The following is a 12,886-nucleotide window of genomic DNA, read 5'->3' as shown; positions in this document are numbered from 1 at the left end:
TGTCCAACACACACATCAGACATTTCAAACATTGCACGACTTAGGGTTTACAATAAACTACATCAAGTTGCACCTGCAGCCTTCGCATGTACATCAGTATCTAGGAGCTACATTAAACACGTATACAGCCCTAGCGTATCCCAGTCCAGCCAGGATACAAAGCCTTCAAGCCTTAGTCACCACTTTTTAACACCACCAGTCTCTGCAAGCCAAGGTGTTCATGAGACTAATAGGCATGATGGCATCTTGCATCTTCATAGTACCACACACAATTTTGCAAATGGCCCCATTCAAAGAATGCCTAGCACAACAGTGGAACCAAGCTCAAGGTCAACTAACAGACCTGGGGTTGGTAGACAGCCGCACGCATAGCTCTCTGCAGTGGTGGAACACCAAAAACTTGACAAAGGGGCGGCCGTTCCTCGAGCCTGTTCCACAAGTAGTGCTCACAACAGACGCATCCCTCACAGGATGGGGAGCCCATCTCTTACATCACACAACTCAGGGCCACTGGACCAATCAACAAAAACTGTTCCATATCAACCAACTAGAGCTGCTAGCAATATTCTTAGCACTCAAAACTTTTCCACTTCAAGTACAAAACAAAGCTGTCCTAATCCGGACGGACAATATGACAGCCATGTACTATATACAAAAACAGTGGGGGGGACACTCTCTACAACTGTCCCAACTTGCACAGAACATTTGGAGATGGGCCATTCCTCAATACATTTACCTGTTAGCGGAACACCTTCCAGGAGTTCACAATCAGATAGCAGATCTGTTAAGTCGGCAGTCACAACAGATTCACAAATGGGAACTACATGCACAAGTTCTTCAGCCATTCTTCCAAAGGTGGGGGCACCCACACATAGATTTGTTTGCCACACATGAAAATGCAAAATGCCCAGCCTTCGCGGCCAGGTTTCAACACCCACTGTCCGAAGGCAATGCGATATGGATGAACTGGTCAGGCAGATTTGCGTACACTTTTCCGCCTCTCCTACTCATTCCATTAGTTGTGCGCAAGCTCAGACAACCGTCACTCACATTGATCCTGGTAGCTCCACATGGGCATGCCAACCGTGGTTCACCACACTACTAGATCTCTCTCTAGTTCCACATCAAAAGTTACAGCTCACACCCTCCCTGTTAACACAGAACCATGGAGAAATCAGACACCCAGACCCAAACCAACTGAATTTGGCGATCTGGCTCCTGAGGTCTTAAAGTTTGGTTATCTAAACCTTCCATTTACACATAGAGTACCTAGAGGTCAACAGACAAAACATGAAACTCTACTGCGGCAGCAAGGACTTACACCATACATAAAAGATTAGTGGAAAACGACAAGGAGTGAAATTAAACGTGAAATCACAATTTTAAACACTCCAAAGGCTTGGAAAAATTGTCATCAGATAGCCACTCTGTACCGCCCTCGTTTACATCATTTGGGTACTCCTTGCCCAGGAGATGGAAAAGGAAAGGTCAGTAAATGTTATTGTGACCTGTTGTGATGTAAATGATAGTGTGTTAATGAGGGGGTGCAAAAGTAAGTTAACTCAGAGGTTCTGTGGCTACTGAAAAATTAGCAGTGTCAAAGAAAACAGTGAACGTGGTGAATATAAAATTGGATACACTAGATGAAAATATGAATTTTAATTGTGTCACCTAGTCTCCCAAGGCTAAAAAAGTGCAGATACAGATTTAACAGAATATCTGTGATGGATGGTCAACATGTTTCAGCATGTAAGTGGAATACTTCCAATGCTTTCGTCAGGACCAAAAAGGTGGAATAACTACTGCTTCATTATTGTGAAAATTGTGACACCTCTATATTAAGGTGTATACATACAACCACATACTTTTACCGTATAATGTTTGGAACCACAGGAGTCGCAGGAGTGACATGTAAAACAAAACACACAGACCGTAAATGACTAAAATATGTCACATACAGATAAAAGATGTCATCAATAGTATATCACATCCATCTAGATTTTTATCATGTTTCAAAAGGAAAAACATTACGTAGACCACTCACCTATTAGTTGTGGTTATAGCGCTTCACCCCACCTGGCACGATTCAGAAAAGGGGGTGGTGATGAACAGAGTGTCTGAATTAAGCAGACCACTCTTACCCAGTCCAAAGATCTCACTGCACCATCCCAGCTCAGAACCTGGCTATATGCAAATCAGTCTGTCCCTGGCCCAGTGCATCATGGGAACAGGACAGACTAAACTACCAAGCCAATTCTTCACCAGAAAGGAGACAAGCTACCGGGGACCGGTTTCTGGCATTTCAGCCGTCTTCGGCCCGGCTTGCTTGAATCCTGATGGTGCAGTGAGAAAGGGACTCATGTCTGAGTATACCCTGCCACACCTATAGTGGCAAAAACGATTCAGAAAAGGGGGTGGTGATGAACAGAGTGTCTGAATTAAGCAGACCACTCTTACCCAGTCCAAAGATCAGGGCTTGATCCATCACCGTTATTTATCTCACTGCACCATCCCAGCTCAGAACCTGGCTATATGCAAATCAGTCTGTCCCTGGCCCAGTGCATCATGGGAACAGGGCAGACTAAACTACCAAGCCAATTCTTCACCAGAAAGGAGACAAGCTACCGGGGACCCTGGCAAGCAGCTCAGGTTATTGAGGAGCACCGCTCTAAATCAAAATTACGAAAAAACATAGCAATTATGACACATAAGGCATTTAAAAACAACGCGACCAAATCACACTCGTAGTCCAGTAGATTTTATTTCATGTGATATATGAAATCGATAAACTTTCCAATAAACTGTCCAATGGCTGATGGTTGGAGTAATCTCGCCATACAAGGAGGTAGTCAGCCTCCTGACTCGCTATAAGCTAGGACTCCCTACATGTGTTTTACAAATGCAAGGGCCCAGTATGATGCTATTTTGGGTAGAAAGTGTAGCAAATCCTTATAGTATGCTTTCACTTCTATTCCCTCTGCTCGATCGGCAAAAAGCGGTGGTTTATTTTCAAAAGGTCAACACGGCGCTAGTATTTAATTTAGTACAAAAACAAAATCTTATTTAGCGCGTTTGTGTAATGCATCTTGTCGTGTTGTATTTAATGTTTTTGGAAAATGCATAGGCAAAAAAACACATATGCGCCAAGGGTCAACATCATATTGAAATATCGCAGCAGCATATTTAATGCGTGTGCATTCAAACGCTCATAAACAATCTTTTTTTAAAAAATGAGCTTGTGATCGTGGCAAAATAAACACAAACACACAGTAATAGCGCCTCGTTTATGTTTGCATTTTGCATTTAAACGATACAGAGGCAATGGAACCATGCTCATCAAAGCTCGCAATCATAATGGGTATTGCCGCTGTACAACTAATGCGTATTCACTCAACCGCTGACGAGTAACTTTCACTATTAATAGTGACGTTGTTTCGCGTCGTAAGCACACTCGCACTAACACTTCATAGTGTTTGTTAAGCTGATAATAACACCCTAGAGTTTCAAACACTCCCGCTTTTCACCGCTCGACCTACCTGTCTGTCGGTGTCTCCTGGCAGTCATCCGAACTGCACGGGGGGGCACCGGACGGACGTGACACGCCATGTTTAAAGAATTATGGGTATTATAGTCAATGGACTTGTCACTCATGGGAATTGTAGTTCTTTTTTCGTTTTGTGTTTGACCAGACTGTATGAACATCTTTAAAGAGGCTAAGAAACCCACTACCAGAGCGTGTTATGCCGCTAAATGGAAAAGATTGGCAATATATTGCAAAAATAATCACATTGATCCCCTGGATGCTTCCATCCAAAATATAATTTGTTACCTTTTACATATACAAAGGTCTAATTTGGCATATTCTTCCAAACGCCTGCACCTTGCAGCAATTGCTGCCTATTTACAAAACAGGCAACATCTGTCTCTATTCAGAGTACCTGTAATCAAAGCATTCATGGAAGGCTTAAAAATAATAATCCCACCCAGATTGCCACCTTCTCCTGTGTGGAACCTGAATCTTGTCCTTACAAGACTCATGGGGCCCCCTTTCGAGCCTCTACATAAATGTGAACTGCAATTCCTAACATGGAAAACAGCTTTCCTTGTTGCCATTACCTCTCTCAGAAGAGTAAGTGAGATTCAAGCTTTCACTATACAAGTACCATTTTTTCAAATACATCCTAACAAAGTGGTTCTTGGATCTAATCCAACATTTCTTCCAAAGGTCATCACTCCTTTTCACCTAAATCAATCCGTAGAGTTGCCTGTGTTTTTCCAAAACCCAGACTCTGTAGCAGAAAAGGCTTTACACACATTAGATGTTAAAAGGGCTCTTTTAAACTATATAGATAGAACTAAATCCTTTCGAAAGACAAAACAACTGTTTGTATCTTTCTCTCCTCCACACAAAGGCAACCCCATCTCAAAAGGTGGGATTGCAAGGTGGATTGCAAAGTGTATACAAATATGCTATATTAAAGCTAAACGTACATTGACAGTTCCTCCTCGAGCGCACTCTACTCTCAAACTAGGAGCCTCTATGGCTTTCTTCGGAAACATACCCCTAGAGGACATATGCAAGGGAGCAACACGGTCTACACCACACACCTTCACGAAACACTATTGTGTTAATGTGCAAGCCAAGCAACAAGCTGCAGTAGGCCAGGCTGTCCTTAGAACTTTCTTTCAAACTACTGCAACGGATACAGGTGACCACCGCTAAGGGAGACACTGCTACACAATCGATGCATAGTGTACAATCTGCAGCTCATATGCCTCGAACGGAAAATTCTACTTACCAGTATACATCTGTTCTTGGCATGTAGAGCTGCAGAGTTGTACACTCCCTCCCGCCTCCCCGGGACTTGTATCCGTTCCAGTTTTTCATCTTACTTAGATGCACACGCATGGACATCCTTTTTTCTTTACGTCTACTAACTCCATCATTTCCCATCATGGCGAAAAACAATCTAAGGATGCAGCCGATGCCCATGCGTAGTATTGTCCAAGGGAGGAGTCACCTATCTCGTGACTACAAAGACTTCTTCCAAGAAGACAACAACCTGCAATCATCCGAGCCCAACACCAGGTGGCGATCTAATGCATAGTGTACAACTCTGCAGCTCTACATGCCAAGAACAGATGCATACTGGTAAGTAGCATTTTCCATTCTTTTTAACCTAAGAGTGGTAAGGAAGCGCTGAAAGTTGAGGGCTGAACAGGACGCTATCCCAGGGGGACTTGTCCTTTCTTTGTTGCTGTGCACCTTAAGATCAGGTATGGGGGAGAGCGTTGTGCAGATTCAAGGAAGACAAAGAGGAGGTGAGGGCATGGGTAGCCAATGGCCTTAAATGTGCATTCAGGCTGGCCGTCCCAAGATGGATGGCCAAGGATACATGTGCATTTTATAGCGTACAGCTACCTGCTGCTGCCATGCGGCTGCACTTGCCCCGCCCCATCCTGACACTTAGTTCGGGACGGGTTGCTGATAAATACAATGGTAATAAATAAATGTTATCACCATTTTATTTTTCAGCTCTAGGGCTTGTGGAGTGACGCTCCTTCACACGAGTCGGGGGTCCAGGCGGGTGGACGGCGTTCCCCCACTTCTTTTACAGGGCGGATGCAGTCCACCTTGAGAAGAAGTTGTGCCCCACTAAAAAAGATGCTGAATTAGTCCCGGTGTAATTTCTAAACACCAGGACACATTTAGCAGCGATTGCACGTTGTTGTCTGCTTTAGATCACAACAACGTGCAGGCGGGGATGGGTCTCTCTTATTTTTGACTCCTGCTAGGATACTCGGCCATAACAAAGGCCGAGTCTCAGGGGTCATCAAGCCTTCTTTTGTTGGAGTTTCCTGGCTGGCAGCTGTCAGGAGCCCCACAGCTGATGCAAATGCAGCAGAGGGGATACAACCTTGTTAGCACTTCACACATACTTAGTAGAGGCAGCTTTTCACTTTGTTCAGGCTCTGTTTAGGAGATTTGCATGCACTGTTAGAACGTCAGATGTGTTGATCTTTCCCAGTATTTGCCCAAAATAAATTGCATTTATATACGCTTATTACCCTTGAGGAGGCGTTGAAATAATTTAAATATCACTATTTGTTTTAAAGCACTATGGCTATAGAAAGCTTAACGCTGACAAAAGGTAACATTGTTTTATATGTAGCGTATAAAAGTGTGAATCTTCTGCCTAAATCAGGAGGGTTTGCAAATATACTCGAAATGTGCTCAAATGCACTCATGATACACCTGTTAAACATATATGTGAGGGCTTAAGATCTGGTATCACTTCTTGTGATGCCAGTTCCTGTGATGTCACATGCGGCGATGCCACGCGCTGCGATGCCACTTGCATACTGATTAACTAGGTTAGTCTGCCCACTTCTTGTTTTAGGACTTGTGCCCTATGGAGTAGCCACCCCTGCCACTGACTGATTCAGCTCAAACACTGTCTTCGTTTAGGCCACCTTTGCAGGATTGCATTTTCAAGCTTATGGTACTGTTACTTTTAGTGGAAAGGCGCATTGCATCACTCCCATTTCCCGACTGTAGCCATTTTATCTGTTCCATGATGGGTGTTGTGTCCTCATGTTCTCCACCCTAGGTGCATCTGTGATCTTGCACTTCTTACTCTCATACTTGCTCGTGCAGTGGAAGCCAGAGTCAGAGTGTAATCTTGTCCTGAAGTTTTTTAGCGACTCCCTGTCCTCCGACGCCTGTGGCATGTTTTTTTTTCAGTTCAGAATGATTTTATTGAAACAATATGCAAACAGAAGAATTAGACAAATACAATACAAAAGAATAATTCTCATATGCGTAAATGATGAAATTACGAACATAAAATGCAATGATCTAAAGAATAGGAAAGGGGGAGAAAGGGGAGGGAAGGGACGGGGTAGGGGACATATCAAAGAATCTGGTGTTGGTAACACACCCAATGATTATTTATTGGGAGGTCACATTATTCGGTCGTGGCTTTTATTTAGAGTTCTAAATCTGTTTGCATTTATTTTCAGTCTTTGTGGGAATTAAGGCACATCCATGGGAGTTTTCTTCTATGTAGTAGAATCGATTTTTATGCTAAGCATCACCTGCACTTTTTCGCATTAATCCTTTAGTGTTAAGAGCTTGTTACTCTGATTTGCGTTGTGGAAATGCACTCCAAGCGCCGTCAAGGTTAACCATCCATGCCCAGGGCTGCATCTTCAGATTGTGGGATTATGATCTTTTTGTGCTGGTCAGGAATTTTGAATCAATAAAAATTCTCATCATCTCATGCTTCCTCACACCTATTGTTATTATTAGTTGGTGGTATTAAGTGTAGCGTCTGTCACTGCTTCCGCCTCTTGGCACTAATCACCACGTTGTTTAACATTTGACACCACCACAGGTGAAACATATAATCCATAGCGTGGTGTGTATCTTAGTTTTGATGGCGCATTGTCTATATGCTGGAAAAGGAATCATGTTATTATATATAAATTATAGTTGGCTGCAGTAGACTCCGCTGGTTGCATAAACATGGTACATATGCATTGATTTGCTGCAGCTCTGTCAGCGTCCCAGTCAGCTGATGTCTTACATTTTTCACCTGAAACACCGAGCCGCATCGGCTCCAAGCATTTGCATGTGGAACAAGGCAATGGTGCTTTGTAACTGACCTCTACGGTTTCAAGGTCACGAGTAATGGCGCCTGGCAGGTGTGGGCAGAGGGTGCCGGGGGCAAATGTAGTGCCACATGGTGCATTTGCAAACACATTAGGGCGGGAAAATGGATCATAACTTTGTATGGTTTATGTATCAAAGTATTAATTGCTTGTGGGCACAAAAGAGCAAGTACAACCTATATTTCATGTATACGGCTCGCCAAACGCGTTAGTTTCTTCCGTTCATTTGCAAAACGCCATCCACAGACAATATATTCCACTGTGTCCATCACCGCTGCCCTACCCACCTTTGGTGTGATTTAAACATTGACTTGCAAGGGGTTTAAAGCTTTTTCCTCGGGGAGTGTTTGGAAAACGTAGTGGTAAATTGTGCGTTTTTAAGCACATTCGGTCTCAAACATTACTCAAAGCATGAGTCATGACTGAGTCATGTTACATTACAGGATTTTGGACTTCTGTACATGCATTGTTTTCATCAGGGACTTATTCCACAACACTTGTGAAACATTAGCAGTAAATGTTGTCTCTCAACGTAGGCTAGGGTTATTTAAAGATCGTGCTACATACAAAAGGGGGTTAGGAACGGCGCAATGAATATTTAGATAATGTACTTTAAAAGGGGGCATTCTATGTAAAAGATCCTGTTTTTTTTAAAGGAAATAATTACCTCTCAGATGGCGCCACTCAAACTCCTTCCATCTTCAAGAAAACTCCAGATATTTCCAGAACTTGTTCAAAAGTCGTCGCCCCCCCCCCCCCCCCCAAAAAAAAAACAAAAATGCCATTCCTGGCATTAGGTATGCACTGGAGAAACTAGCCCTTTTTTCTAAGTAACCACATTTTGGCTTCTATTAATTTACAAGTCCCTTGCGCCGCAGGTACGTCACTTTTTCTCATATTAAAAGTGATGCATCGGCAGTGCAAGGGGCTTCTAATTATAGCACATTTAATTATATTGCGATGAAATTTGCGTCAGAAGTGATTGAACAGTTTTTTTTTCTGTTCAGAAAATGAAAAATCAGATTCCCATGCCGATTTTTTGACCTGTATATTTTTTCTCATGCAGGTTTTCTTTTCCATGCATATTTATTCTCATGCAAATTTTCTTTTCCATGCATATTTTTTCTCATGCAAATTTTCTTTTCATGCATATTTATTCTCATGCAAGTTTTCTTTTCAATGCATATTTATTCTCTTGCAGTTTTTCTTTCCCATCAGGATTTACCCCAATCAGATTTTCTTTCCCATGCATATGCATATTTTCTTTCCCATGCATATTTTCTTTCCTGTGCAAATTTGTTCCCATACACATTTTCTTTCTTGCGGATTTGTTCTTTCCAAAAACACGAAAATGGACCTACAGCTTACCTGATCTGCAGCACAGACATGCATGTAGCATCCCACGTACACAGACCTGCATGTTGCTCTGTGGAATAGGCTGTGTTCGCCAAAGCAGAGATCTGAAGCCAAGACTTCACCATAGTAAAAACCAACATTTATCGTCTGTCTCCAGTGATAATGGCTGGGATAATAAGCAATGGGAACAACACTTAGTCTTCACATTTCCTTTTTCTTGTTTCTAGTCATTCGAGAAGTGGGAAAACGACAGGAGGACCGCTTTTCGGAGATAATTTGCTCAATGATGGCTAAAACAGAAGAAATGGCAAAGAAAGTGTTCCCCTCTTTAGGTAAGCTGTCGTGGAGTTTCTTTTGTTTATATGACTAATAATATGATTTCAAAGGAGTGGTTTGTTTCACAAATGAACACTTAGTGATATGAAAGACCTAAGCTGAATAAGGAGGCCATGTTATGTTGTCTGCCTGTGTTTAGTTATATTTTCCTTGCTGGTGAGCTGTTCAGTTTCTGAAAAGTCAAATTATAACCAGTGAGAACTAAGGGGCAATACAGTGGCCTGGGCTTAACTTTCACAAACCATTTTAACCCCATAGTTTAGTCCGGTTGGTTCAGTTGATGGAATCATAACTACAGTTACCAGAATGCATTGGCTTTTTAACTAAAAGCAAAGGGGTTGAGCATTGTGTTCTTGTCGTCAGTGAGTCATCTGGTAGCCCTATGTATATTAAAACATCATTGTGGTAAGAAAAAAACAACCAAACAAGACACCAGGACTGAATGAATCCAAAATAATATTTCCCTCCTCTCGTGTTGAATGCCACCTTAGCCCTCTTTCCCTGATTATTTATTTATTTTTTTATTTTCAAAGTTTTATATAGCCCGAACAAGATCTTCGCAGATATCAGTGCGCTTTACAAAGAGGGGTACATGAGGGAACATAGTCAAACAAATAAATCAATAGATCACACAGTACAAATAGGTGGCTGCAAAGCCAATCATGTGAGTAATAAGACAAGTGTTGCAACCTTTGAATGGCCTTTACTTCTCACCAGTGCCACATCAGGAACTGTCTTCCTCTGGACCTCTTTATTATCGGCTGGGCGACAAGTATTAGGATTTTGAAGTTGGAAATTGGTGTTTTCCTCCAATAAGTGGGACCAGGTCGAGACCACTGGAGTGGCTTTGCTTCTCTGGCCGTTTGGGAAGATTGTTCTTTATTGCCCTGGAGAGCACTGAAGCGCGCTGAGCCTGAATGAGAAGGTCAAGTTCCAGCAGTACAATGCGATTTAAGGAACTAGGGGAGCATGTTTACAAGGGGATTGCACCACAGTAATGTCACCTTTTATGGCGTTCCGGTGGCCCAATGCCCTGCACCATAGTTACAAATTGGCATTAAGTCACATTTTTGGCTGCTATCATCTCGCCCATGCTTTTCAACATCTACCTGAATTCATTACCTGTACTGATCAATAAATTTCACCTGACGTGCTATAACTATGCAGATGACACGCAAATACTCCTTCAACTGGAATGCCCCAAAGACATTGGAAAATCACCAATTTTCAGCTGTCTCAGAGCCATGGATCTGTGGATTACTTGGTGCCAGCTCAAATTGAATGCTTCAAAAACTGAAATACTCACGTGTGGCGATTGGAAACATTACAACCCGCTTTCCGCTTGGCCTAATGAACTTGGATCACTGCCTAAAGTATCGAAGGAAGTAAGAAACCTCGGAATGACCATGGACTCCAAGCTGTCGATGAATGCCCAAGTGGATAAACTCGCAAGATCAAGCTTTGTCACTATAAAAACACTGCAACACATTTTCCCTCATTTGGGATTTCCACACAAGGTCCAAGCTACCATCTCCCTTGTTCTGTCCATACTCGATTACGCCAATAGCCACTACCAGGGATCACCTTTAACGACCATGAAAAGACTACAACGGATTCAGAACTCGGCTGCCAGACTATTGCATATCAAACTGCGAGACCACATTTCTTTTGCCTTGAAAGCCCTGCATTGGTTACCGATTGCCAGAAGATCCACGTTCAAGCTGCTTTGTATCACACACAAAGCAATACATGGAATGGAACCAATAAAATCACCAAACACATTCAACAAAGGAACCTCCGCTCTAAGGGAGCCCCTCACCTCAAAATCCCACCATACATGAAAAAACCCATGGGTGGTGCATCCTTCTCTGTTCAAGCAGCCAAACTATGGAACTCTTTACCCCCCAACATAAGGTCCGCCAAGAACCACCTTATCTTCAGAAAACAACTCAAAGTTTGGCTCTTCCCCACATAAGCACCATATGCAAACAGAAATCTACAGCATATCCCTCTGTATATAAGCTTTTGTTTTCAATATAGATATGTACGTATCTTTGTGTACTACTTTGTATAAAAAATTATGTTGTTGAGCGGAAAAAAAAAATAATAAATAAATAAAAATCATCTTTGGTCTACATGTACATACTTCTATTGTGCATCTATGTACCTTCCATGTACTTTTCTCCTGAAAAAGCATATCCAATGCACTACCCTATTTCTCATGTGCAAGGGTAAAAGCCCAGGCAAAATAGAAAACACAAAGTCTGACAAAAACAGGGAGGTGGACACACCATAAGGAGAAAAGGACTCAAGAAAAAATATTATGTGATAACATAGAAAATTTAATTACATTTATAAAAATTGATATGAACATATTCCATAATAAACATGATTAAAAGAAGGGGGATAAAAAATTCATTTTTCTAAAAAAAAAGACAAATCTACAAAAAAGATTCTACATTATTCACGTAATTGTTGACACAATGATAATGCTCAAAATTAGTTGAGGATGCTGATTCCTGTCGACGCGTTTCGACACATACTTTGTGTCTTCCTCAGGACAAATTCAGCAAGATTCTAAAGTTTAAAACAAATAAGAGTCACAACATCTCCTTATGCCAGTCAAGATAAATTCCTCATTATTAAATACAGTGGTGTTACCATCTGTTGTCAGACACATAAAAAAATATATATATAACATGATACATTGCTGGGGAGAAGTACACAGACAAATATATTCCTATATACAAATATACAAATGTACAGCTAAAAGTCTACCCTATTTCTCATCCTGTGACGCCTATCAATATCTTTAATCTATATATACTTACCTCCTTTATGTACCTATATACTTTCAATGTACTTATGGATCTATATATTTATCACTTTCTTCTAATTTAGCATTTCCAATGCATTATCCTATTTCTCAGCCTATACATCGCTCAATATATCTTCTAGCCCAACCTTCTGACTCATCTCAAACTTCTTTCTACTACTCCATCTCTCATCTTATACATATATCAATATATCCTCAACATCCACTCTCTCATTTATCCCAAACCCCATACCACTACTATGATCGCCAAAATAACCCTTTCTAGACTCTCCCAAAAAAAATCCTACACACTTTTATCCCTCCACTATCCTTTTCAATCAAGATTAACATACTAACATGTTCACTTCTCAAATTCCATATTCAACTATACTAATTCACCACTAATCCTTTATTGGGTTCTAGAGTAGCGTGCTACTCCCCAATGAAGAGTCTCAACACCCCATCAGGGTTACAAGTGCTATATACATGCAAACCTTTTTTCCTTTTCTACCCATCCCCAACCCTTTTCAATCCAAATAACTGACTAATATATCCACCACTAAAATTACTCCCATGTTTCACCATACTAATTCAACACTAATCCTGATGGGTTCCAGAGTAGCGTGCTACTTGCGCTTCAAAACCCCATCAGAGGTAGCAAGCTCTATATAAATACAAACCTCTTTCCCTCTTCTATCCTGCCAC

The 12,886-nt window shown here is 41.6% G+C and overlaps 1 protein-coding gene across 1 annotated transcript in view; it reads left to right on the top strand.

The window, feature by feature from the left end:
- Positions 1-12,886, top strand: part of RIGI (RNA sensor RIG-I) — an 818,172-nt gene that overhangs the window by 523,981 nt on the left and 281,305 nt on the right. Inside the window, exon 11 of the mRNA XM_086961483.1 lies at positions 9,258-9,362. Within this exon, the coding sequence (XP_086817609.1) occupies positions 9,258-9,362 (105 nt within the window). The remainder of the gene's footprint in view (positions 1-9,257; positions 9,363-12,886) is intronic.

The sequence above is a fragment of the Lissotriton vulgaris genome, chromosome 3_1 (assembly GCF_964263255.1).
Source record: "Lissotriton vulgaris chromosome 3_1, aLisVul1.2, whole genome shotgun sequence".
NCBI classification, from domain to species: Eukaryota; Metazoa; Chordata; class Amphibia; order Caudata; family Salamandridae; genus Lissotriton; species Lissotriton vulgaris.
The sequence above is the reverse complement of the archived record's forward strand: the minus strand, read 5'-3'. Positions and strand labels throughout refer to the sequence as shown.